The 27,021-nt window shown below is 42.2% G+C and overlaps 1 protein-coding gene across 1 annotated transcript in view; it reads right to left on the bottom strand.

Moving 5' to 3' along the window:
* The window catches only part of LOC306753349 (uncharacterized protein), a gene marked incomplete at its 5' end in the record, with an annotated part of 44,995 nt that extends 20,524 nt beyond the window's left edge, over positions 1 to 24,471 (bottom strand). The window contains 26 exons of the mRNA XM_079237219.1: positions 1,448 to 1,690; positions 2,191 to 2,341; positions 3,204 to 3,316; positions 3,405 to 3,555; positions 4,068 to 4,184; positions 4,323 to 4,449; positions 5,611 to 5,788; positions 7,337 to 7,514; positions 8,363 to 8,510; positions 8,630 to 8,831; positions 8,911 to 9,037; positions 10,810 to 11,025; positions 12,621 to 12,730; positions 12,837 to 13,061; positions 13,216 to 13,388; positions 14,008 to 14,186; positions 14,418 to 14,561; positions 14,890 to 15,056; positions 15,164 to 15,344; positions 16,152 to 16,412; positions 18,509 to 18,649; positions 19,341 to 19,538; positions 19,616 to 19,738; positions 20,473 to 20,840; positions 20,938 to 21,136; positions 23,488 to 24,471. Coding sequence (XP_079093345.1) covers positions 1,448 to 1,690; positions 2,191 to 2,341; positions 3,204 to 3,316; positions 3,405 to 3,555; positions 4,068 to 4,184; positions 4,323 to 4,449; positions 5,611 to 5,788; positions 7,337 to 7,514; positions 8,363 to 8,510; positions 8,630 to 8,831; positions 8,911 to 9,037; positions 10,810 to 11,025; positions 12,621 to 12,730; positions 12,837 to 13,061; positions 13,216 to 13,388; positions 14,008 to 14,186; positions 14,418 to 14,561; positions 14,890 to 15,056; positions 15,164 to 15,344; positions 16,152 to 16,412; positions 18,509 to 18,649; positions 19,341 to 19,538; positions 19,616 to 19,738; positions 20,473 to 20,840; positions 20,938 to 21,136; positions 23,488 to 24,471 — 5,404 coding nt within the window. The remainder of the gene's footprint in view (positions 1 to 1,447; positions 1,691 to 2,190; positions 2,342 to 3,203; positions 3,317 to 3,404; positions 3,556 to 4,067; positions 4,185 to 4,322; positions 4,450 to 5,610; positions 5,789 to 7,336; positions 7,515 to 8,362; positions 8,511 to 8,629; positions 8,832 to 8,910; positions 9,038 to 10,809; positions 11,026 to 12,620; positions 12,731 to 12,836; positions 13,062 to 13,215; positions 13,389 to 14,007; positions 14,187 to 14,417; positions 14,562 to 14,889; positions 15,057 to 15,163; positions 15,345 to 16,151; positions 16,413 to 18,508; positions 18,650 to 19,340; positions 19,539 to 19,615; positions 19,739 to 20,472; positions 20,841 to 20,937; positions 21,137 to 23,487) is intronic.
* Between the last annotated feature and the right edge of the window lie 2,550 nt (positions 24,472 to 27,021).

Below are 27,021 nucleotides of genomic sequence, written 5' to 3'. Positions count from 1 at the left end.
CCAACGAGGTCAGGCCTGGCCAACCCGCGGCTCCCGAGCCGCATGCGGCTCTTTGCCTGGTTTCATGCGGCTCTTGCGTTCATATCGAAGTTTGTGTTTTTTTTTTTTTTAATCTTTTTATTGATTTCGCAAATACTTTAGACCACTGGTGTCAAACTCAAGGCACGACGGCTTGAAAGCCATGAAATCGCGGACCCATTTTCAGTCATTCGCGGAGCCGTTTTCAGTCATTTGCGGAGCCGTTTTCAGTCTTTCGCGAACCCGTTTTCAGTCCGTCAAGACGGTCAATTTACATGGGCAAAAAAAAACAAAAAAAAAACTGTGCTTTTATTTTGAAGGGATTTTTTAATGCGGCAGAGTGCAATTTATTCAATTTCAGTCATATTGATGAACAACGAAACAGAGTTACAACACATTAGTGTTGTAACTCTGTTTCGTTGTTCATTCTGGTCACATGACATCTATTCTTCTGTCCATCCGGGGAGAGGGATCCTCCTCTGTTGCTCTATGAAGGTTCTTCCTGTTTTCCCTGTGAAATGGTTTTTACTATCTTTATTTGGGGAGTTTTTCCTGATCTTATGTGAGGTCCCGGGACAGGATGTTATTTGTACAGATTGCACATTTTAATTTGTGATTTTGGGCTATATAAAATAAACTGAATTGAATTGAATATTCACACACTCCTCAATGCTGCGTTCACAACACACTTTACTTGCGTGAGTTTACACATTGGACTATTTGTTTGCTTCATTCCCAACCTTTTTTTTATGTTATGTTCAAAAAGGCTGAAGTTATAACATTATTATGTGTGTTGTATTACCTTGTGTCCCTAAGAAGCACTTTTGGGTTTTTAATTGAGTGTGAAAGGGAATATTTCTGTGTTTGGCAAACTTTGATACTATCTCAGGTTCAAACGGCGCCACATTTTCATTAAATCAAATTGAGAAGTTGAAATTGTTCCTCGCTTTGGTCGCGGCTTGTCATTCCGGGGTGATGATGATGTGGCTCTTTGCGGTAACACAGTAAGAAATGTGGCTCTTAGTCTCTGACTGTTTGGCCACCCCTGAACTAGGTTAATAATGTAGCCAATTACAGCAGTGCATTAATTAGCAAATATTTTAACGCTGGCATACATTTTTTTGACGTATAACATGGGTGTAATAATGTGTTTAATAACTTATGTTTGCAGCAGAGGATTCCTACAACATCTACCGCTATCATATATATGGGTTTCTATCGTTGATTGTCTGTTGCGTCATGTGATCACAACAAAATGTCTATCTATTATTCTGTCAGCAGTGTTGTATATGCAAATAATGTGATTTTCAAGATGATTGATGAGTAATAACATCAATCATCATCAATGTCACTTCAAATCCATAATTTGAAGTGACACCGATTAACTTCCCATCAGATTTCTCCCTCTCCTTCTCCCATCCACACACACCTGAATGGATGCCTTCCATCAACTCCTTGGCCATGGCTGTGGTCACCGTGGTAACATCCGATCCCCGTAGGTATCGGACTCCTAGGTATGTGAGCAGGGAGGTGGGTGGGGCAGGGCTCAAACCCGGATGGAGATAGGACAGAGACAGATGCTTTTCTAACTCGGCGCCGCCAATCACGTCATGGATCACAGCGTCCTGACAGACGGCCACTTGGGACGGCAGCTTGTACACCACCTTACCATCTGGGAGAGAAACATGTACACAACATTACCGTCTGGGAGAGAAACATGTACACAACATTACCGTCTGGGAGAGAAACATGTACACAACCTTACCGTCTGGGAGAGAAACATGTACACAACATTACCGTCTGGGAGAGAAACATGTACACAACATTACCGTCTGGGAGAGAAACATGTACACAACATTACCGTCTGGGAGAGAAACATGTACACAACCTTACCATCTGGGAGAGAAACATGTACACAACCTTACCATCTGGGAGAGAAACATGTACACAACCTTACCATCTGGGAGAGAAACATGTACACAACATTACCATCTGGGAGAGAAACATGTACATGGCAAAATGCAATGCTCTCTATTGCTAGTATACCAAAGCTGAGTTTCGTTAGACTAGAAATAATATATATATATATATATATATATATATATATATATGGTTTATGCCATTTTCTTGTGTGATTATAAAAATGTCACAACTTGCATGTGTGAGTAATACCTGAGCTGAGTGTAGGCAGGAACGCCTTGCCCTTGAGCATTTGAATAATCTGCCCGGCAACAGGTTTGAAGAAGTCCAACACCTCGTCCGGCAGGGGGACAAACAGCAGGAACTGGCAGAGGCCCTTCAGCCCTGTGAACTCTGGGTGATCCTGGAATAAGAAAAGAACAGGAGACTGGTCTAAAGACTAATAAGTGATATTACTGTACTATTTTTGTGACATCATACCGTGACTAATGTTACTCTCATCCAAACGCGTCTGTGCATTGACTCTGCATGCAATCTACTCGCAACGCTTTTGCTGTGAACGCAGCATAACTCCAGACTTTGAGACTCTTGTCAGGATCAAAGCCAGTTCTCCCAGTATGAATTCCTCCAGACTCTGTGTCAGTGTTACACCTCAGGTTGAAGTGAGTGCTGCTTCATGTTTTTCAGTATTTAACTACTGATAAGGTAATCAGAAGAAAAGTTAATGTTATATACACTTGAATCTTTTTTTAATTGCACTTTTTGTTTAATTTATTTTGAGCTTGTGGTTGAAGCTGCTCCTCAAGACACTAAATTATTTCCATAGTGCAGCATTGGTCATAGATCCAGTAAGTGAGTACGCTCAGCTAAAGTTACATAATTGTAATCTTTTTGAAACTGCTCCACAGTAGTTGGACTTTTTTTCTTCATGTTTGTGCATGAAAACTGTTTAAAAAAGGCTGAAGTTACTGAATTGTTACGTGTGTTGTATTACCTCGTAACACTTTTTGTTTTTTATACGACTATAAAAAGGGATCTAGTTTTTTTCTTGTTGGCATACTGTGATATTCTGTACTATGTCAGGTTCAAACTGCACCATCTTTTCATTAAATCAATTTGAGAAGCGGCTTGTCATTCAGGGGTGATGGTGGGTCCCGCACTCAGACCAGTTGAGAACCACTGATCTAGAGTGACCACCGGTTTCCTGGCAGGGATCACTCGAGTAACATTTGCTTTAATCTTTTAGTAACATATTTCAGTCTTACGGTGAAGACATCCATGGCCTGGAGGAAGAGTTGTGCAATCTCAGATCGAAGCGACTGGTTCCATGAGCTGTCTCTGTCAACATCTTCACGAGAGGAAGGGATGTCGAAGTCACCTGAAGAAGAAGAAGAAGAAGAGTATTCTTCATTACACCAACTGTGTCCATGGTGGGATAGCTTGATAATTCTAAACTCCATTCTCACCTTGGATGATGAATCGGAAGCCAAAACTGCGAAGGGGCAGGTAAGCGAACACAGGTTGTTTCTGTGGCTGGCAGACAATGTCACTTTCTGTGATGCTGCTGTCAAGCTGGAATGCCAGGGCAAGCTCAGTGGACTCGACATCCTTTTTGATCTGATGGAGAAATAGATCAATGTTAAAATAGATGCAACAGTTTACAACAAGCATATTCCTTCTCTTACAGAACCTGGCTGCAGGTAACGGGTAGCAGCCTCTGGGAAATGGAGGAAGAAAGGTAACTGATGATAAAAAGAGTAGCCTGGATTACAGCGCTGTTTCAGACTGATAGATCATTCAAATCTGTTTGGTGGTGTTGATGCGCTTGTCTGGATTTGTCTGGATTTTTTTGTCATATATTCCTGTTGATGTGGGAACAAAGAGTCTGCCTAATGATGGAGTTCTCACGGAATTTGGCAAGATACAGAGAGGGAAGACTTTCACAGAGCAGAACCAGGAACAGTAATGACGTGCAAACGTCACAGAAATGCTAAGCTACAGTGAATTTAATTTATTCCCACAGGAAGATGGAACAGACGTCAACCTTTTGTTCTGAAAACCAGATACGATACATTTGCCTAAAAATGAAGCAACAGAGATTTGAATAGTTAGTGTGTCTGCATTACCGTCTTGGGCTGCACCGTAGCTTTGACCACCAGCCAGCGGTCGACCCCCTCTGTGTGCTCCACCTCTAACACATTGTGACTCAGGTCCTTTCGAGTCATGGTCACGAGACGCTTCTCACTCTGCAGGGAGACAGATGCAGCAGGTGGTGGAGATATGGAGAACAGGTGAGTCTTCATGGCTTGTATTGGGATTAACTCAATGACGAAACTATGCGTGTTTGCATGAATTATGAGCAAGTGTATAAGTGCATAAGCTACCTGATTGTAGATGGAGATGGAGCGCAGGCGGTGCAGAAAGAGCAGCAGGGAGGGGTGCAAATCATGGAACAGGTTTCTGGTCTGATGGCTCTCTGAGCGCAGAGGAAGGCAGATCTTAGTGGTCCAGCTGATAAGAGAATAAGGTAGTTAGAAAACGAGTGGTTTGGATTGAGTGTTCTGCTTTTGAATCAACAGGTCAATATGGACTAGTAGAACTTTCCAGAGTGGGAGGGGCCGCTAGTTATTTAAGCTGCCCGGTTTAAGGTGACTGTAGTAATATACTTTATATTATAATATATATATATATATATATATATATATATATATATATATATACATATACATACACAGTATAATTTTAAAGCAGCACTAATCAACACCAAACCAAAAAGGAGTGCATTTCTCCTCAGCTTAATGAAACAGTTTAGCATCTTTCAGCTCATTGTTTTGGTTGAATGGCCCACAACGTAAAAAGCTGTGACAAATCCACTGTCCTCGACTCAGTGACAATGAGACAGAGTTAACAACTAGCTTGTGAACATAGCGGAGCATTTAGCAGCTAAACAGATCAGTGGAGACCAAAACAGATCTAAAAAAAATAGTGAATACATATTACTACAGTCACGACATAAACATGATGAATGCTGCTTCATGTCTGCTAATTAGGCAACTGCTTAATTACACATCAGCTGTATAAGGTGATGTCACTCTTGTTCATGACACTGTTGCTATAGTTATGTATTCCACTGGAAAGATCAATGTAAACATTCCAACAGAATGCATTCAAATGTTTATGCAATATAACATCTGCTATTTAGCAGATGTTATATTGCATAAACATGACATGACATGACACATTTCTGAAATGTGTTTCTGTTTAATTAAATTCTTAGCATTAAGGGCCAATCGATATATATATATATTTGGCTATGTACTTTATATTTTAGGTACATTTACCACAAGAATTCAACAAAATGAGTTAGATAAATTTGGAATATGGATTGTTTATTTTTGTGAACTGACTTGAATATTAAAGTATGTTTGAGTTATAAATAGCCTTATATAAGACATTTTGACATGTCAAGTAGGAAAAGCACTGAAGGAAATAATAAAATGAATGATGACTGAATTCCATTTAATGTAGCTGCTTCCGTTTCAGGGTCTTGGTGTTGTGCATGCTGGTTCACTGGGACTCGTGAAGAGACGGAGTGTATTAGAAACACCTGCTTGTCCTCCTATGACCAGTCAAAATGTCTGATACTACATCTACTGTTTCTCCATCACCAACCTGTTCTGATGCAAGTCCTTCAGCTGTGTGTCCAGAGGCCTCTCATCTTCATTCCAGTGGGGGAGGATGTATCCCATGGGGCCGCAGGTCTTGTCGAAGCGCAAGTGGAAGCCATTGGAGTGAATCTCAGGACAGTCTGTGACTTTAAACACGGATTTGAAGCCGATGCCCTTTTGACCTATGATGAGGAGAGAGATCGGGATCATTAATTCCTACCTCTTTCTGCTTAATGGATCGTGGCTATCTGGATCATGGACCATGCCTACTACTCATTATATGAATAATTTCTGTCATATTCATTGAATGTGCTGTAACTCTGTTACGTTATTCATTCTGGCCACATGACATATATTGCTTCTGTCCATCCGGGGAGAGGGATCCTCCTCTGCTGCTCTCCCTCAGGTTTCTTCCCCTTATTTCCCTGTGAAAGGGTTTTTACTATCTTTATTGGGGGAGTTTTTCCTGATCCAATGTGAGGTCCCGGGACAGATGTCATGTGTACAGATTGTAAAGCCCTCCGAGGCAAACTTGTATTTGTGATGTTGGGCTATATAAAATAAACTGAATTGAATTGAATTAAATGGAAACGTAATCACAGTCCCTGGCTCCTTTGCCAACAACACAGGGTCTCTCCCCCTCCTTGGGGCACAGAAGAAGAGAAGAAGACGGAAATCTATTCAAGTGTATGAAACCGGTCCGTGGGTCCCTTGGTACCGGGCTGCACAGGAAAAATCATGAATTTCGTTGTGTTTTATTGTTATAATGTTTTATTTTTAAAAATGACCGGATACATCTGCCTGTGCCTAACCTTTTAACACACGTCAAGATAGGTTACCCCAAAATTTAAACTTAAAAGTAAGTTTATACTCTGCCGGTGTTCTGGATTAAAATCAAGGCAGAGTATCCTGAGATTGGCAAAAAAGCTCTGAAAACCTGCTTCCATTTCCAACATCCTGTCTTTGTGAAGCAGGTTTAAGTTACAGAGTAGACTGGACTAAAGGTTTAAGTTACAGAGCAGACTGGACTAAAGGTTTAAGTTACAGAGTAGACTGGACTAAAGGTTTAAGTTACAGAGTAGACTGGACTAAAGGTTTAAGTTACAGAGTAGACTGGACTAAGGGTTTAAGTTACGGAGTAGACTGGACTAAAGGTTTAAGTTACAGAGTAGACTGGACTAAGGGTTTAAGTTACGGAGTAGACTGGACTAAGGGTTTAAGTTACGGAGTAGACTGGACTAAGGGTTTAAGTTACGGAGTAGACTGGACTAAGGGTTTAAGTTACGGAGTAGACTGAACATCATGAACCCCGAGATAGGACCGGCTCGTTGCAGAGAAACAAGCTCAGGACTCCCACTAATTAACTAAGAGTTGTATTTTTATGCACTTTATATTTGTCTTTATGCCGGTCGTACATTACATTACATTGATACTCTTTACTGGGAAAAGCTGCCGATAGATATTTGAGAAAACCAAGACACGATCCTCTTCCTACGTTGGTTGCGCAATAAAAAATGTCTTGTGCAATAAACATGTTTTTCTTTTAATTCTCATCCTAAATTTGTCCCAAAATGTATTCTAATCCACCTTGTTCCTATTTTTTTGTCCCAGAGACAGCGGGACTTCATTCATCACGAGCCCTGATCCCGATGGTGTCATTATTCATTCAGTCATCACATTGTGCAATCAACATTTACCAGCAAAATCTAGGGCATCATGTACATACTTACCAATGTATCCATATTTGTGTTTGCCCTTGGTGCTGCGACCCACATCACAGATGGCCCTGATGTTCTTCTCTTGGAAGCCAGTCTCATTATTGAGAACAGTGATGCTGTCTCTCTCCACCACAAAGGCCAGAGCTGGAACAACACCAACTTCTGATGGGTAACTGTTGTCATCAGCATTCTGAAACAAGGAAACAAAGAGGTTAGAAGGTCACAATTAGACAAATTGCAAACTAAACTATAGCAGATGAAATTCTTGGGAGCCATCTTTAGAGTAAATGAAAATCTCAAGTGGCTTTTTACTTTTACAGAATTTTAATTACAGCTGATCAAAACATTACAAAAACCTAATTCTTTAATTAGTATGGAGTAAAACATATTTTTAGGGCCAGAGCCCGCTCAAAATGGCTGCAGAGACATTTATTACAGTTCCCGAAGCTTCCTTCATGTTTTCACAGAGGTGTGAACTGGAGAGATCCATTTCCTTTCATCTCCATAACCGGAACACAGCAAAGACATCATTTGACACTGGAACAACAACCGTTCTAAACCTGGCTCTTCCACAACCAAATCCGCTGCTTATAAAGGAATCCCTCTTCCCCCATGGACCTCATGGAACGCAACTGGAACAGTACACGGCTAAAAACCGGACTGCTTTACATTTGTCATTGTATGTGTGTTGATTTGGTATCCTGTTGACTTCTCATTACTCTTTTTGCATTTGAGAAAAACGGTTTTCTTCAAGAATTCAAAATGGGTGAGTAAAAACCTTTAAAGAACAAAACTTAAACTTTATTGCAATCATCCTTTGACCTCTGCTTTTCATCTAGCCTTGGCCTTTAGGAGCATAGGGTACAGTAAAGTTAGTTTCTAAGGACACTAGCTTGAAGACAGTTTGAGCCGATGTTCAAACCACTAACTTTGTGGTCAATGGACAATACGCTCTACCCACTGAGCCACAGCCACCAATAGCCATAGAGACATAACATTTAGTGTCATCTTTACGGGAGTAAATATTGGAGGATTCACCTGAATGAGTTCCAGGACAAAGTGTGTGTCTTTGCTGTAGAGTTCTGTGGAGAGGCGATCTAAGCTGCGGCCCAGTCTGTCCTGATGGACCTGCATCAACTTCTTGCCTGCATCGTTCAATTCCACACCAATACCAAACTCACTCTTCCTGTCAGGCAGAAGAACAAGTATATATAGATCAACAATTCTTTGACGGTGCCATTTAGGCAAAACAAAATCATAAGATGTCAGTGGACATTGCATACATTGAGTGGTATGAAAACAAACCTGATGTCCTCAATTATGGCTCTTTGGACATCTGACGTAGATTGGCAGCTGGGAGAATCAGACACTTCTGACAGCTCCTTGTCCTGGCCTCCGTCAGCTTCACTGCTGATGTCTGATGTCTCTCCGTTAGGCAGTGCGGACAACTCATAAAGCTCCTCTTCATCCTCTCCCTCTTCAACTACTACGTCTTGCTCGCCATCAACTACAATAAAGCATTTAGCAATTAAAAGATCAAAGGCATAACTGGTGAGGTCCTTATTCAGTGTGAAATGAAAATGCACCTTGTTGTAGGCTCTGGTTGAGATGGGAGGAGGCAAAGCTGTTGTCCATTATGTTATCCTCAAGATACTCATCTTCACTCATATTCAGAGCTGACAGACTGCTGCTCTCAGAATCTATCAAATTAGACTGAAGTCCCTAAAAAAAGAGAAGAGAAGAACATTTTAAGCTAAGGCAATAACAATAAAACATCAGTGTACGCACAAGATGCAGGGGCAAGCTGATTAAACTATTAAACCATCAGAAGAAACCATCCATCCATTATCTTCTGCTTATCCAGGGCCTGGTCGTGGGGACAATCTCATTCTTTCCTTCACAACCAAAAGCTCATGGCCATGGGGTGAAGGGGCAGAACAAAGATGGTCTGGTAAATCAGCTTGGCCTTACAGCAGTCCGGTACAATGCTGATGCTGCACCAAACCGCCCGTCCGTCCATCTCACGCTACATTTGACCCTCACTCGTGAACAAGAACACAAGATACTTGAACTCCCTCACTTTGGGCAGTGATGGTGTAATACCAGCAGAGAACCTTGGCCTCAAACTTGGAGGTACTGACTCTCATCCCGACCGCTTCACATTCACGTTCTATATGAGCAAACTAAACATCATTATCTGAAATGAGCAGAGACACAATTCTGAGGTCCCCTAACCAGACAACCGAGTACACAGACCCAGTTCTCACTTTTGGTTATCTTTGGACTGGACAGCTCGTAGCTACAACCCGGTACCCCACATTCAGTAGCCCCCACACACAGGCCGTAAGCCTTCTATAAGACTATGTAGACTAGGTGGGCAAACTACTCCTATCAGCACATTAGAATAAACTTTCCCTGGGAGACTGAGCAGTGTGAATAATTGGACCACGCTCTCTGTCCTGGTCTGCCACTTAACAGGCACTGTCCCCGACCTCCATGAGTCACTGAAGAGGCGTGTCATTGAATGTCCAGCGCCTTCAGCATCTCAGGGCAAATCTCATATGCTCCCGGCTTCTTGACAACCTCAGCAAGCTCTGCCAGAGATTTTAGAGAAATTAAAGTTATAAATAACAACAGCTCATAGATTCAGCTGAAATATGTAGGGTAAGAGGACAAAAACCGTTTGGGATGGCAGTTGTGAATGTTCACAACTTTCAGCTCCAACTTGAAAATGAGATAAGATAGAACTTAAAACGTGACAAAAACGCTGGGTATATATGAACATTTGTTTTACTAAAGAGGCCGGGGATATGACATGTTGACTGAGTATCTGGCACATGGATATGACCGTAGCCCATTGACTTTGTCACACAGTAACTTTCTCCAAATACTCTTCGGTCCTGATTCACAAATAGATATGCTAAAATTATTGGTGTGATAGGAATGGACCGTACTTGTATATCACTTTTCTAGTTTTCCGACCACTCAAAGCGCTTTAACACTACATGACATCATTCACTCATTCACACACTGATGAGAGGAGCTACCATGCAAGGTGCCACATCAGGACTATCTAACATTCACACACCGTAGGCGCAATTTAGGGTTAAGTGTCTTGCTCAAGGACACATTGTGACATGGGCTAGCGGAGCCGGGACTCGAACCGTCGATCCTCTGAATGAAGGACGAACCTGCCCACCACTGAGCCGCCATATGAAAGTACAACTGGGGAAATCACTGAGGGTTGTGGGAACTGTGTACTGTGGCGTCTTTGGCTGCACAACTGAGTAGGGCTGCCTCCTATTAATCTACTAATTGCTCATTCCGGTCTTCGTTGACTAACATTTCTTTAGTGGGTCGCCCTACAAACCAGACTGCATGTCGTTAATCTACTCATGGAGTTACCGTTAATTAGAGACTTATTATGACTCATCCCAACCAATGAGAGGACTGTTTTTACTTTATTTTCTGACTAGTATTCTGACCTTGGCCTCTTCCACAGGTGCTGTGTGCGTGTTGCAATTTTGGATCCGTTGTGGGTTCAGCTTTTTCTGGTAGTCTTTGACCCAATCCGTGATGCCGAGGAGGATCCCCAGCCGATGAAGACAGTTCATGTGCCTCGGGTCAGACTGGGCCACAGTGATCAGGACCTGTTTAGTCTTGGCCTGTCCCAAGACCAGAGAGAAAGGCTCCAAAAACACCTGGAAGTCACATTGATGCAAGAACATGCACATCATTTGTTAATCAAGAGTTACAACAAAGAAGCACGTCGTTCAACACAGTTTCAGGAATGATGTCAAATCAGAAACTATGTGGTCCTAATTGCAATTAGCTTTAATCCTGTGTCTAATGTGAAGAGGAGAGTTTTAACATAAACTGCAGTCGGTAAAAAAAATGGTTGACATGACAACCGTGAAACTGATAACCACCTCCTCAGCAATTTAGGCGAGCAGATTAAATTCACAGGCTAAAGCTGCCCACTCTTCTGGACAAGGACACACAGAAATGTTCTGAATTGGGCCCGTAGCCACACAGGATTATGTCCAGCAATCCCTGAACAGCAGCCTATAGATATTTAATTTCCGACAGACACAATATCTGTGTATATATATATATGAAACCTTCATGCAAGCAGACTCATGTAAGCATGAGTATATATATATATATGAAACCTTCATGTAAGCAGACTCATGCTTACATGAGTCTGCTTACATGAAAAAATAATTTGCCGGTGTTTTATTTGGACTTATTGTTTCCTAAGTACATGTATAAATGAAACACCTTTATGATATAAAAAAAAATGTTTTGAAGAAGGGAACTTAAAAAATAAAAACAGAAATCTAATTATTTCTTCAATAAATGTACAGATTGTTTCATTTTGTATTTTACCCAATATATTCATGTATTTATTTCATAATAACTTCTCTTCGGTGGGAGAGACTGTGCCTTTACATCCTTTTCTAAATAAAGCTGTTAAGACCAACTTCTTGACTCAAATATTAACATCTGTATGGATTTATTTTGATTATTATTCTCTTGCTGCACAGAGAGAGGCTTATCTGAGTGTACGATGTACAGATGATAAACTCTCCTCATCAGTATGTGCTGGACATGGTCTGAATCAATTCAAGATGGCACACAAACTTCATCCGTCTAAAGTCCGAAATCTGTGTCCATCGTTTGATGATTCTTGTAATAGATGCAGACATGTAGAAAACCCTATCCAAGAAATGTGATAGACCAATAGAACTAAATCTTCCAATGTGAAAAGGGTCATATTCCTGAGGAACAGTCTAACTGTAGCGCTCATGTCACTCTTTTCGCCAGAAGACTAGTGGAAGCAGGCTAACCCTCCCTCTATCAAACTGCTTTGCAATTTTTGCATCTGAAGATAAGATTTGCTCTATGAGACCCTAAGGATAATCTAAGGATAACCTTTCATTACATATAGACTTGAGGAGCTGTGAATTTGTAGTATTCTTTGTTTTCAACATTTGCTATAAAATGTATTTACCCTAAACCAGACGCATACACATTGTCTATCATGTTTCTTAATGTGAAAACTGATTTAAAAAAGTGGAGGAAGAAGGAAAATTACATTAAATTATACATTCGACACATCAAAAGAAATAAAATCTATTTCTTGTTGAGCCTTCTTCAAAGAGCTATGGGATGATGTTAACAGCATCCATTTGCTCCCACCCTCTTTACTCAAACATCCTTCAGCGTAACCTCTCTCCAGAATAACAGAAGGTATATTTTATGATCCTGAACTCTCCGGTGTAGCGGGACTGACCTGCTTCAAAAGAGCCTGGCAGGTTCTCGTGGGGATTCGTGTCAAACAAGCCAAGAGGAATTTGGCCACTCTGCTATAACATGACACATCATCTTCAGCCTGGGACAAATCTAAGGAATACAAATATCATATTAGTAATGATGACACACGCATGCTGCACTCGGAATACGATGTATTATTCAAGGTGAACTTCGATCAGCCCTGATGCGTCACTACCTTCTTTAGCCACAGCTGCTGCCAAGGAGCTCTGCATGTGATTGGCCAAGAGGGCCGTGGGAGCATTGACGATCCCATCAGCTACTACCATGGACATGAGGTGGCCAGCTGTTCCGACAGGGTCAAGGTTCATGGAGGCACTGGAGAAATGCTTGTCTCCTGTGTGTGTGGTGATCCTGAGGAGCAAACCTGGTTTCACCTCCAACGCTGCCAGGCCTGTATTCGCTGTTTTAGTATACAAAAACCAACCACATTTTCCCCCACAAAGACATTAATATTTTTCATTTCCTCATTTGTCTTCCATTGAAATGGCCATTTTTGGAGGAACAGAATTAACATTAACATTTATCTAGAAATGATCTGGCACACAAACTCCTACCTGCATTTCTTTCGATGAAATCTCTGAGGGAGCCATGAAGGGGTTTGAAGATCAGCTCCCATTGACTCCACTCACTTAAATCCTCCAGCAGAGGGCAGGAGAGCAAGCTGGCCAGGGCCTGGGCCTTCGACATCTCTCCGAGGCACCCCACTGCCTCACCCCCACCTTCAGCACTGTTCACAGGGGCAATGTGGGGGACAGGAGTAAATAGACAAGGACAACACTTTCCATATTCAGTTACATGTTGGGGATGCCTATATATGGAATATGCTTGATGTTTTGCGCTGGTCTTTGATGCTTTCCAATCAACACTTCTTAAATCACAGACTAGTTTTAAATGCAGAACTGGCAAAGTACATTGTTTTGTCCACCTCCACCAGTGGCACTGACTTTCCTGCCATTAAAACTGGCACACAGACTGTGGCTAGACAGCAGACACTAGAAATCATATTTAACGTTTGACTCGGCTTCTGGTATAGAACGAAAGGTCAACTCTCATGTCTGTCCTTGACCATGGAGATATTCTGTATCATCATGCTGCTGTTAAACCCTGTGCATCAGAGTGCATTGTGCTTTATCACCAATGACACATTTCACATTCATCATTGTTCTCTGTACAGTTCAATATAAAAAAGATAGAGTGATTGCTGCATGTTTTAGAGGGACATACTTTGATGCTTATCGAGATCATATTGTTAATCGCAATTATTTAGGCCAGGATAATCGTCCCATGCATCTTCTTCTAATCTTCATCCTCCTTATTTTGTCCATCTAAAGATAAAAACTGCTAACCTTAATGTGCTGTGTTTGGCAAACAGGGCAGACTCGTAGTAGACCTGGCTCAGTCCTCCCCCAGCCAGCCCTCTCTGACGCTTGACCAGGCCAGCCAGCATTTGCAGAGTGCCGTAGCCCAGGTCCCGACTGTCCCGGATCCTGTAGTGGGCTCTCAGTGCTGATTCAATGTGGGAGAGCTGGGAACAGGAAGGTGAATATGAATGTTCCTGTCACCTGCTAGAACATGTACTCTACAGGAAAAGGATGAATTGTGTTTTATTTAACCCTTGTGTTGTCTTGGGGTCAAAATGACCCATCAACACACATACATATACACTCGTACACGGGTCATTTTGACCCCAAGACAACACAAGGGTTAAAAGTGTAGGTGTTTTCGCACCGGTTGTGTGTGCCTTTAAATGACTCACTTCATCTGGATCAGTGGACGTTATGTCCCCACACTGCGTGATGAACTCAAACACGTCTTGTCTGGTGGGTCTGAAACCACTGCCTGCAAGTTTCATGCTCTCACTGCCCAGAAGCAAAGTAGAGCCCAGTGTGTCCTGCAGCAGCTGCACACAACCACATACAGGATGAATTAGTATCATATCTCTGAGGACAAAATGAGGAGTTCTAAAACACGTAGATCATTACATTTCAATCTTAATTTTTATATTCCGTAGTTCTAATTGTAAATACTCATGCTCCCTTTATATTGCACTCTGTTTTTTGTTTATCGTTGAATGTTTATTGTTAAATGTCATGCACCTTCCGCCAGGACAAATTCCTTTTATGTGTAAACATACTTGGCAATTAAATGGTTTTCTGATTCTGATTTCTGATCTATAATACACAGACTCTGAGGGTTAACAGTAAAATAAATGGCCTTAGAGATGATACCTGAACATGTTTAGCCAGGAACTCCAGAAAGTTGCCCTGCTCTAAAGAGAGGAAATCTTTGACCAGGAAGTGTTTGGTCAACTTCTTCTCCAAAGTGGCCACGTGGGCTAAAGTGATGGCTGTGTTCTGGGAGGACAGGCTGTCTTTAAGGTACTGCTTCACTTTGGCTGAAAGACACAAGACAGAAATGGCTGTAAATCATAGACTAACATGAACGAGACATGATCAGATTAGTTCATATGTGAGGCAGAAACACTATATCCTGCAGTAATACCTTCACTGGGGAGAGAGGTGGTGAGTTTGTCCTCACTCTTGTTTTGTTCTGTGTTGTTGGATGACTTGTCTTTGGGCACCAGGTCCAGTGGGACGGCCAGTGAGCCTCCACAGATAGCCAGCTGGAACAGAGCCTTTGCCAGCCGGTTACCCGACACCTGCAGCAGGAAGTTCTGGACGTGCTGGATTGGAAGTTAAACAAAAGGCATGTGTTACAGACACATGCCTGACTCATTGACACAACATCAGAAATGACTACTGAGTAAAATATCTTGTCTGAACCACTACAAGTGTGTGGTGTCTGTATTTCTGTATTTCCTCAGCCTGTATTTTCTCTTTTCTTATTATTTTGCTGTGTTTAGAACTCTTCTGGGTCAGCAAACATCTCAGGATATGTTGGAACAGATGGGGGATAAACGAATGAAGGTGTTCATGATATCATCTGGATCCTGCTGATTTATAATAATGTCATCTTCATGATGATTAAAAATGCCTACTGTGTTTGATAAGTTGCATAAAGATTTCAGAACATGTACAAGTAGATGTCCTGTCATAAAGAGTTAACCCACAAATCTACTGTCGGGCTAGTCAGTATTCATCGGCGAAAATTAACCTTTTATTTGAATTCTTTAAAGATTAAGTAGAAAGAAGAAGCACTTTATTGTTCCCCGAGGGCGATCACTTTCACATTACGCATCACACACACACACACACACACACACACACACACACACACACACACACACACACACACATTCACAAAAAAGACATACGCAGATGAATTAATGAAGCCATGTCAGAGTCCCAAACTACTGTAACCTCAGGGTTAAATGTGACATTTTGTTATTGCACTGGAGAGCAGCTCTGTAACTCTTTGCTCCCCCCTCAAGGACACAAAACTCTCACTGCCACTGAGCCAGCTCTTCTGATGCCTCTGAGTTAGCATCGGATTCATTAATGGAATACAGCTGTCAGTGTGTAGAACCCACCTTAGCCATCTTGGGACTGAACACTCCCTCTGCGTTTGAGAAGACTGCCAGCGATACCTCGGCTGCGGGCATGGAGGCGTACTTTCTCCTGAGGTCTAGGCTGCCTGTGGAGGAGCAGGAACCTGCTCCTTGCACCGGCTCCAACACGCTCTTCTTTATCTTTCTCAGCCGCTCGTAGGTTTCCTCCTCCAGCTCTTTCTGGATGAGCTCCCTGGCTTGTTCCAACATGGCGTGCTCACATCGACTCACCTTCAGTATGGTCTGAAGGGGGTGGAGAAGCATCGTTAAAAAAGCTGAGAGTTATATACAAACACAGCATGGTCTTATCGAAAGGTCGACAGCCCGCTGTACCCAAGTTGACTCCGTCAGGCCATAGCATTGGGAAAATGTCTTTATAAATGTTCAAATTATTAAAATAGTGTTGAACAAACTACTTAAAGGAATAACTGTGTGCAGGTTGTGTGTGACGTTAGCGAGTGTGTGGCAGTGAGAATGAAGTCAGCAGTAATGCTGCATTCACACCAAAAGCAAAGTGAATGTTCGTGTTGCTTAACCCGTGCAAGTTTACTCAACGGACTTTTTGTGGTTATTCGCATTATTCGCACCGGCGAAGGAATAAGTTATCATTTTCTCCATCCACCATGGAAGAAATAAACACTATTTCTGCTTTGAACGTTGTGATGTCATGAGAGGGAGTGTCATCCATACGAGGTACATCCCCTCCCAGTGGTTGCAGTAGGGACTACAACCCATCATGGCATCTGGTGAATGAACTACAATTCCCATACACAGTAGGGCAGTCGGGCCCAAAGCTGCTGCCCAGCTGACAGAGATGGGGCGAGGGAGAACAAAGGACAGGAGTGGAGGAGAAGAAAGGGAGTTTTATGTTACGTTAAAGACAATGAACCAGCAACGGCAGGACGGGAGGGACGACGGGCGGAGCATCTCAACGCTGAGAGGCTTTCGCAACACAGCGTCACGCATTGCTCACATCCATTCGCGTCTTTGCATTGTCTTTGTATGCAATCTAATCTCATGAAAACGTCTCTTTGCTTTTGGTGTGAAAGCAGCATAAAATTATAGCTGTGAACACTACTGTGTGTGTGTAGTTTAGGCTATTTGTTGGTGAATACTCCTTAAGACCCAAGCCAAGATCCTGTGTCCTGCTTGCCACTAGGGATGGGTATCGTTTGGGTTTTTTCCGATACCGGTGCTAAACCGATACTTTTAAAACCATACCGGTGCCTAAACGGTGCCTGAACCGATACTTTTTTATTGCCAAGGCAATTTTTTTTCTTCAAATTGAACAATATCATTAACTGTTTAAAGTATACTAAAGATATAAATAAGTACATACAAAACACGCTTCAAACTACAGCTTCAAACCTTTTAACTTCAAAATATATATTTAAAAAAAGAACAGACACAAGCATCAGGTGGCCTGATGGGACTGGTGCAACAGAACTCAGACTCTGTTGGATTCTACAAATTGCTGCTTTACTGGACTACACGTCACTATTAATATCAACTGGAGAGATTTGTTCCATCAAGCCGAGGACGGACGTTCAAAAGCTCGTGCTCGTGTCTCCAGCGATCTCTGTGCGTACACACTGTGTGTGTGAGCGCTGGAAGCCCCGCCCCCTCGAGCCCCGCTCTGCATGCAGGCAGACAGAGCGCCGCAGTGAGTGCACTCTGATCCGCGCTATTTTAATAATCGTTTTTAGCGTGCGGGCACCGCGCTACCTTTAGTATCTATATACCGTGCAACTTTACAGAGTAGTGTAAAAAAAAAGTATTTAAATCGGCTCAGGCACCGGAAGGAAGCACCGAAATCTGCGTTGCTTTTCGGTCCGGTAGGTACCGGACGTGTTGGAACCGGTGCCATACTGGCACCGGTTCTCGGTACCCAACCCTACTTGACACTTGCTGAATAAAGTGACTTTGAATTTCTTACAGAAGTGAAATACTACTGTTGAAGGGATTTACTCCATTACATATAGGGAAAAGGAAAATAAGTTCAAAATAAAAATGTTTAAAAAAAAAATAGCACACTTCCCACCTCCCTATTTCCAGCGTAGGACCTTTGACCACACATGTCTTCTAACTCTGCCTTCATTTTGATCTCAACTACACATCTTTGCTTGCACCTGTACAAGATACAGTTGAGACTGTATCTAGTACAGTTGTGATACAGTCATGGTGATGCAATCTTTCCACAGACAGACAGAATATTATTTTGTCAGGATCACTCCCACACTGACTCATAAGGTGAAAACGATATCAGCGACACTGTCATGCAACTATTACACAACTCAAGAGCAAACAGCCTTGGAAGGTTGCCGCAGGTCGTCTCTTACCGCTATGGGCAGCCCGATGCTGTGTATCCTGACACCCAGCTCGTAGGGAGAGTCACAGTTGTAGTGGTCGGTCAGATACTTCATAAACTCAGCCAGGTCTACCTTTGGCTGGCTGTGCTGCCTCCTAAACACACGGATTTGCTAAACAAAGGAAACAGAGTAGACACATTCAGGTAAAATAATTAAAAGTTCAGATGAGATAGAACTAGGGCTTGAACTACATTTTTTTCACAATACAGAGATCAATGGTCTGCAAAAACGTGACTTTGAGGTGGCTCCATCCACACTCTCACCCACAGAGGCATGAGGAGAGAGCTTCCTTTGTCATCTACAAGGTGCTCACCATGGTTCCTACTGCTGAAGCAACCTCAGCTACATGGATCTATTGTTGTATGGCCCCTTGAGGTCATTTCAATTATTTTCATGACCTGTCCTGATTTGGATTCGTGTTTTTTTAACAGTTAACTGATTTGTTATGTAGCTATAGATACTTTTCGCTGTACATTAAAGCTATGCCAACAAATAAAAATTTGATGAATTATGAAATGTAAAAAAATTATTCTATAAAAGAAAAAGTAAATTAATGTGAAATCATCTGAAAACATACCTGTGAAACTTGGCTCATTGCCTTTTACCAGATCCAGCAGAGAACATATGATCAAATAAACCTTGTTGGTTCAACAGTTAATAATCCAAACACAAAAAGGGACTCAGATTATACAATATAAAACTGTAAAGCTTTAATGCAAAGCTCTATATAAATAAAATATATAAACAACGCAAGATTTGTTAGTCAATGTTTAGTACCAGTTTTATCAAATATGAGTCCTACCTTTAAGATATCAATTGTCTCGATCTGGTGGATATCATCATCCTTGGTGTTGCTGTCTATCTTGAACATGCGGTGGATGAGGGGGAGCTTGCAGAGCGGCCCCAGGTTCAGCTCCTCATAACGCTTCTTGTCCTTCAGGCCAGCCAGCGACTGGCCCAACTCATACAAGGTACAGATGGATGTCACTGCTGCACTAGACTGACAAAAAAAGAGAATACTTCAATAGCAACCAAACATCCACATCAAAACAAGTATTGGAAAATGCATGTGCCAACCTCTATGAACATGTTGATCTCTCTCATGACGTATTGAAGGTCTTTTAAAGCCGGCAACGTCCAGGGTTTGATCCTGCCCTCCAAAGAGGGAATCTGCATCAGCCTGCACACTCTGGATATCACCTGGAAACAGCGAGGACAATGGAAAAGAGAAATGAGATGCAGGGCATTGGTTTGTTTCACCAACTTCAGCAGCAAATAAGTAAATATGATATGCGAGTGAAAGACCGTTTAGTAGCTGAAAGAGCCAATGTTAGATCTCCAGAACATTCCCCTATCTGTCTTTAGTGGTGTCCATGAAAGCATGTGTTGTTTACATCCATGACTGTTCACTAGCAGTCACTTTGCTCTTGCATTTGCTGTTCTAGTACCTGTATTACAGTTCCTACACCTGCCAGTGAAAACTGCTCCTGCGCATAAGTGTGTCCTTTTGCAAAACAAACACTACAGCGACTCCTCCCAAAAACACTGAGTGAATAAATAAACTTCACATTGTACCTGTTTTGTTGAAGTTAATAGCTGTTAAACAAGACTGATGGTTGCTGATGGACAGGATGTGAGTATAAAAAGCTATAGTTTATTACAGAGTACCATGCTGGAACTATTTCTTGGCCCTGTGACTCCCTTTCTTGTCATCACCATGAAGTTGTTGTCAGAGTTGAACGAATTAAACTAAACTAGTTACAGTTTAGAGGTGGTGGTGAGTGGATATATATTTTTACCTTTGGATAGAACTAGGTTTGCCGTTTCCCCTTGCTTCGGCCTTATGCTAAGCTAAGCTAGGCTAATGACCTGCCGGCTCTAGCTTCCTATTTACCTCCTACAGACAGGAGTGTCAGCAGTCACTTCCCCCTCACCTTCTCTTTGGTGACCAGCTCTCCCTCTGCAGAGATGTCTCGTATCACATCTTCCATCAGGCTGTTTACTGAATCCTGATCCAGGACTCTGTTCCTCTTCCTGCCTGTGAGATCTCGCTCATCCTCCTCCATAGCCTCTACTGCCCGCATATTAGCTCCATGAACCTCTCTCAGCTGGGCATGAAAGGCTTCTCTAAAGATGGGGGCACTGCCCTCTCTCTTGGGCGCATCTCTAATTTTGTTCTTCTTCTCTTTGGTCGAGCTCACATCTGTCCCCAGCACTGGGAAGTCTGAGTCAGAGAGGAAGTTGGACACAATGGACTGTTGCAGGTTTTCTTCTTCAGGCTTTCTCACAAGATCCTGTGCTACTGTGGAAAGACATGTCAACACATGTTGGTTTTATAATTACGGAAGTGACAATCTTTGTTTTAATGTATGAAAGTGAATGCTGTCATGATTGGCTACCTGCAGTTGTCTGCAATACAACAGTCTTGGGATCTGCTGTTGGCTCAGACTGAGTGGGAAGCGTCTTAGGGCCAGAAGCTTCCCAGCTGTCATACAGAGACATGTACTGCGAGATAGGAAGCTGTTCATCAAACTGCTGAAAGTAGCAGATTTGGAGCTGCTCCATTGATGGAGCACTCAACTGGTACTTGTTAATCACCTGGAACACATACAGAAACATTTACTGGCCAGCTGGTTTACATACAGTACAAAGGTAGACAGTGGAAATGACTTTGCATGCTGTAAAAGTCAAAGGTCACTTTTTAGATGAGTATGTTAAAGACATGCTCAAACATCCAAATACAAACTACCACCATAAACGAGTTATTAGCTGGATATTTGTTACGAAAATGTTGTGGTGCTCACATTAAATCATTGACATTATCAGTGAACTAGTGAAGGGTTGGTTCTCAGGCATCTTACTTGAAGCCTTACAGTAGGTGACTCCTTCGGTTTATCCTGCTCGATCGAATACACAACTTCCTCCAGAATAATGTTTTCTAAAACTAGTGCCCAGCTGTTTTGGGATATTACTGAGCCTAATTAACAAATAAAACTATATATTATTGACCCGTTACAAAGACTTAAAGGTCTTTGCCTTGCTAACAAGCTAGCGTCAGCCTTAGTAGCATTGTGGACTCTTAACTAGGGAAGGGTATCGTTTGGGTTTTTTCCGATACCGGTGCTAAACCGATACTTTTAAAACGATACCGGTGCCTAAACGGTGCCTGAACCGATACTTTTTTATTGCCAAGGCAAATTTTTGTCTTCAAATTGAACAATATTATTAACTGTTTAAAGTATACTATAGATATAAATAAATAAGTACATACAAAATACACGTCAAACTACAGCTTCAAACCTTTTAACTTCAAACTATAAAAATATATATTTAAAAAAAGAACAGACACAAGCATCAGGTGTTCTGATGGGACCGTGTGCAACAGAACTCAGAAACTGTTGGATCCTAAAACTGCTGCTTTACTTAAGCAATAAGGTACGAGAGGCAGTACTGTGTCGTGCAATAATGTACTGTTCAAGGGAGTTGTTAGCAAACCCTTGAACTGTACATTATTGTAGACACAGTACTGCCCCGAGTACCTTATTGCTTTTATAATACGGGTACCTGCGACTTTATAAATAGTAATAGTAAGCTCCCTTTCAGCACAAAATAGTTGTAGCCACCAAACGTTGTGTATCGCATTTCAGCAACAGAGAAAATAGTTAGTTGTAATAATAGTTGCATACCAACCGCCATACACGTACGGGACGCACATACGGGACTATAAAACTGACGGTTGGAAGCAGGTGGAGGAAGACACGCAGCCACCGATGTAAAGAAGTGCTCTCGCTGCTTCTGTCCATCTTTTCTCCGTCATTTTTCTCCTCCATGATGTTTACAGAACTTGCCTCGCGTCGGGAAATTACCGACGTAATTATCTCTCACTAGAAATTATCACAATTTTGTGGTCAAACCCTTTTCATTCCTCATCTCATTTTAGGGAGGAAGTGGCGTGTGTGTTGTCGTTCGTTATGGTAGTGTGGGGGAAGCTACGTGAGCTTGTTAGCTGTTCCGTTTGAGCTAACGTTACTGATAGCAAAGAGCCCCGTTGCAATACTGTGAACACTCAAGCAATACACCTGCAGGTTAAGGAAACCAACGTCTGAGTCGTTACTGCGGACGTTACAATATCAAAGTTTACACCAACATGTTTTGTAACTGTCAAGCTTGAAATGACAACTAACGGTCGCGCAATTTAAATCTACCTGTTATTTTTAAGTGCGCACTGATAAGGAACGCTCTAAATGTAAACAGGCTGTACAGTACTTTATGGCTGAATAAACTACACCTCGTGACTCACTCTCAACCAATCAGAATGCTTGATTTGATCTACCCGTATTATAATGGACTACACGTCATCATTAATATCAACTGGAGAGATTTGTTCCATCAAGCCGAGGACGGACGTTCAAAAGCTCGTGCTCGTGTCTCCAGCGATATCTGTGTGCACGCACTGTGTGTGTGTGAGTGCTGGCAGCCCCGCCCCCTCGATCCCCGCTCTGCAGGCAGGCAGACAGAGAGCAGAGCAGCAAGTGTGCTCTGATCCGCGCTATTTTAATAATCGTTTTTAGCGTGCGGGCACCGCGCTACCTTTTTAGTATCTATATACCGTGCAACTTTACAGAGTAGTGTAAAAACAAAAAGTATTTAAATCGGCTCAGGCACCGGAAGGAAGCACCGAAATCTTCGTTGCTTTTCGGTCCGGTAGGTACTGGCACCGGTTCTCAGTACCCAACCCTACTCTTAACCCCATGTCTAGCCATTGTGAAATACTACTTATTAAGTCTTCTTTCCTTCCGTCATGGTGCATCGGTTCCTGTCACATTTTAGCAACACGTTTGGATGAAACATGAACTGTCCATTAAGTTAAATGAGTGCAATGCTAACAGAGAAAAACACAACCTGACAACAAAATACTCGTGGTGAATATATTTGTCTTCATAACTGACCTCTATGACCCTCTGGTACAGCTGCTGCTGGGTCAAATTCTCCGCTGGCTTGGACGCAGGAAAGAGTGGTTTAACCGGGAGACAGAAAGAGGCAGTGGGAGGCACATCATGAGAGTTGGCATACACCTGAGGCACTGTAGCACTTGGGGTAGCGCTACTCTTCCCAATAGGGGTTTCAGTTCTCTGTGGTGTTGCGGGCCTGTTGTCTTCTGTGGCCTTCGCTGGCTTCCCAGCTACTGGCTGATTTTGAGGCTGGTGGCTCTTATGGAACAACATGTCTCCCCTCACAACTAGATCTCCTTTCAAAGATGCTACCAGGCAGGAAATAGTTTGAAAGCCCAGAGAGGCTAAGGCCAGGTTGTGGCGGTATACCTGGCTGTAGACTCTAGCCACCATCTTCAGAGGAATCCCATCTGGGAGTTCGGTCATCATGGCCACAACATTTTCCAGAACCTTCTCAAACTTCTCTTCTGTAGGTTTTGCTGATGCTCCAGCTCCGGCGCAGCTACCACGCTGATGGGACTTATAAAACACCCGTTCCTCCTCCACAACCAGATCCCTGTCCAGAGCGGCCACCAGGCTAGCCAGGGAATTGAAGCCCAATGAGGATAAAGTCAGGTTCTTGTGGTACGTCTGGCTGTAGGTTACAGAGAGCTTGTTCAGGGGGATCCCAGCGGAGTGCTGCTTCACCATGGCCACTATAGCTTCCAAAACCCCCTCTATAGTCTTGCTGTCTTCTCTTGTTGATGCCCCAGCTCCAGTCCGTCTAGAGCGGCAGTGGATCTTGTGACGCACCAGTTCTTCCTCCACAACCAGATCCCTGTCCAGAGAGGCCACCAAGCTAGACATAGAGTCGAAGCCCAGAGAGGTTAAAGTCAGGTTCTTGTGGTGTGTCTGGCTGTAGAACACAGCCAACTTTTTAAGGGGGATCCCAGCTGGGTGATCCTTCACCATGGCCACTACATTCTGCAGAACCTTCTCCATTTTTAGGGATGCTATCAAAGGAGAAAAGAGTCCATTAATAACAGATAAACCCTGCAAAGTAGGATACCAGTAGAGCGTGCTCTCACAGTGCATGTGGTTTAAAACAAACACACACACACACACACACACACACACACACACACACACACACACACACACACACACACACACACACACACACACACACACACACACACCAGAGATTCACCATGAAAAAAAGCATAAAGAATATAATTTATTGGACGAATAACAAAACGACTGATTAGTCGATGAAATGAAACGCAAGGGATCCGTACCAGAAATGTTTCTTTATGTTATGTCTTTATTCTAATGAAAAGGTTATTGGCTAGTCTATATATTTATTGCAATATTTAAACTCTTTTTAAAATCACAAAAATACGAATAGTAGCAACTCTAAACTAAGATTTTATATTGTAGCATGCCATGGATGAAATGACTGTAAATGAAAGGTTTTGCTTGTTAATATGCTTGTTGCTATTAATTTTAATGACAATATGTGTTACTATTATTATCATCATCATTATTATTATTATTATTAACAAAAATACAAAATGCGGTCTATAATTAGCAAAGTCTGCTACTGTAGATGTTAAACGAGTGATGAAAGAATAACAATCTTTCAAAGCATTTGATTTGATAATTCTCATACTGAATGCTAGGGGCACAATGTGGTCAGTACTTAGAAAGTATTGTTATTTAATACTTAGCACAAGCAAATATTCTTGTCAATACTGACAAACGCTGAAATTGCAATAGTGCATTGGAGGGCTCTAAACACCAAATCCTTTAGCTAAACCAGATTGTTAGTGTCCCTCTTTAAAACCAGGAAGCCAATACAATCTAGAGACAAAATCAAAAGCAACAAGGTGGATTATAGTGTCCTCCGACAGAGGCACACCCAATGATTTGTTTGTTTGTTTATGACTAAAGGGCTAACAGACAGAACATAATGTTTGCATTGATACCATAAAGTTGAACAGGTTTACACTTGTTTTTACACCCATTGTCAAAAATACAACCTTATTTAGTTAGACCATGGCATGAACAATATAATACTAATCATAACTGTAGTACAACACCTTGAAACAACCTTGGTGCTAATTAGTTCCTCACATCTAGAGGCACATGTATAAACATCAACAGCACAAAGTTAAAGTAAAAGAGCGATCAGGTCTATCTTACCTATTCTTTCATATGACTAGGTCTGTAGTGGGTCTCCCACAGAAGCGGGACTAGCCAGCAACCTTCCTGTTTTAGCTTTTATACCCCTCTGCCCCGCCTCTGTGCTGTGTTTCATTCTGAGCCAAGCCACAGAGAAACGAAACTGAAAGTAACCGGTAAGCTCATTCAAGTGAATGGCTTTTTGTGACATGCCACACTCTCATATTCCTGGAAATGGTTACGTCTCATCTCACAGGCAAAGCAATGAAAAGAGCAAACAAAAGCAGCAGCACACTGCTAATTAATTTATGTCGGTTTGTCAAAGAATATCTGCAGAGACACAAACTCAATGATACTTTTATTACCATGTCATCTGGTATTAAAATGGTTTGTCAGGGCACATCGATGACAAAAGAGAAGGGAAAACAAAACAAGAGAAGCCTGAGGGGTGGTGTCACTGGGGAAGGGAGGGGAAAGAAACTAACTTTAAGTTTCACATTCATTGCTTGAACCCAGCAGATTCATCTTCCCAACTGCTGTGTAATAGACCATGTGAGCGAAGTCACTTCTGAAAACAAATGTGTACCCAAGGAAACAAAACAGATCTTAAGAATGTAACTTTAAATCCCTGGATCAGTGTGTGCACAGTGACTTTAGCACATCCACCTCTTTTGGTAATTGGCTGGCTCCTTGTAGCAAACTAAGCTGACTTCTGTACCACTGAGGATTTCACAGCACAATAGTTATAGCTATAATAGTTCAGCTCTCTTCTTTTGACTGCATGTCCCCAGACTTGTATCTTCTAGCACAGTGTTCTCTTGTATTACATGCAACTCTGGTCCAGTCTCTGAAGACCGATTTCATATAATGAGGTGAACTATTGTGCTTCAAGACATCTGCATTTAAGAAACCCCCATCTTAAAAGGACTCTGGTTACTGACAACATACCGTGCATTGTTCAGTTTGTGATGTGGTCAGTGCATCGCATCTCTTCTCTCCTCACTGGGGAGTCTCTTTCAGCATGGGGGAAAGCACTGCAACCGCTGACCGGGACAAGAAGACGAGAGAACAGGGATGGTAACGTGGCTGACAGCAGAACAGTGACAGACCCCAATAAGTATTCAGTCCAAGTGGAAGGTCACAGGGGTCAATAACAAGTTGGACCCAAGTCAGGTTTGTCCTAAAACACAGGACTCTCTCTCTCTATATTAGCTACATGTATCGTTCAATTAAAAACTGATTCAGCAGTCACAATAAAGCATTATATATAGTCATGAACTATTATATTTGCTCTAAAATGTGGAAAATAACGAACTAAATGTAAATACATTTCTCTTGCATTTACAGCTGAGATGACACCGTACCGTT

The sequence above is a fragment of the Taurulus bubalis genome (assembly GCF_910589615.1).
Source record: "Taurulus bubalis genome assembly, chromosome: 2".
NCBI classification, from domain to species: domain Eukaryota; kingdom Metazoa; phylum Chordata; class Actinopteri; order Perciformes; family Cottidae; genus Taurulus; species Taurulus bubalis.
This window is presented reverse-complemented; position numbering and strand designations above follow the sequence as displayed.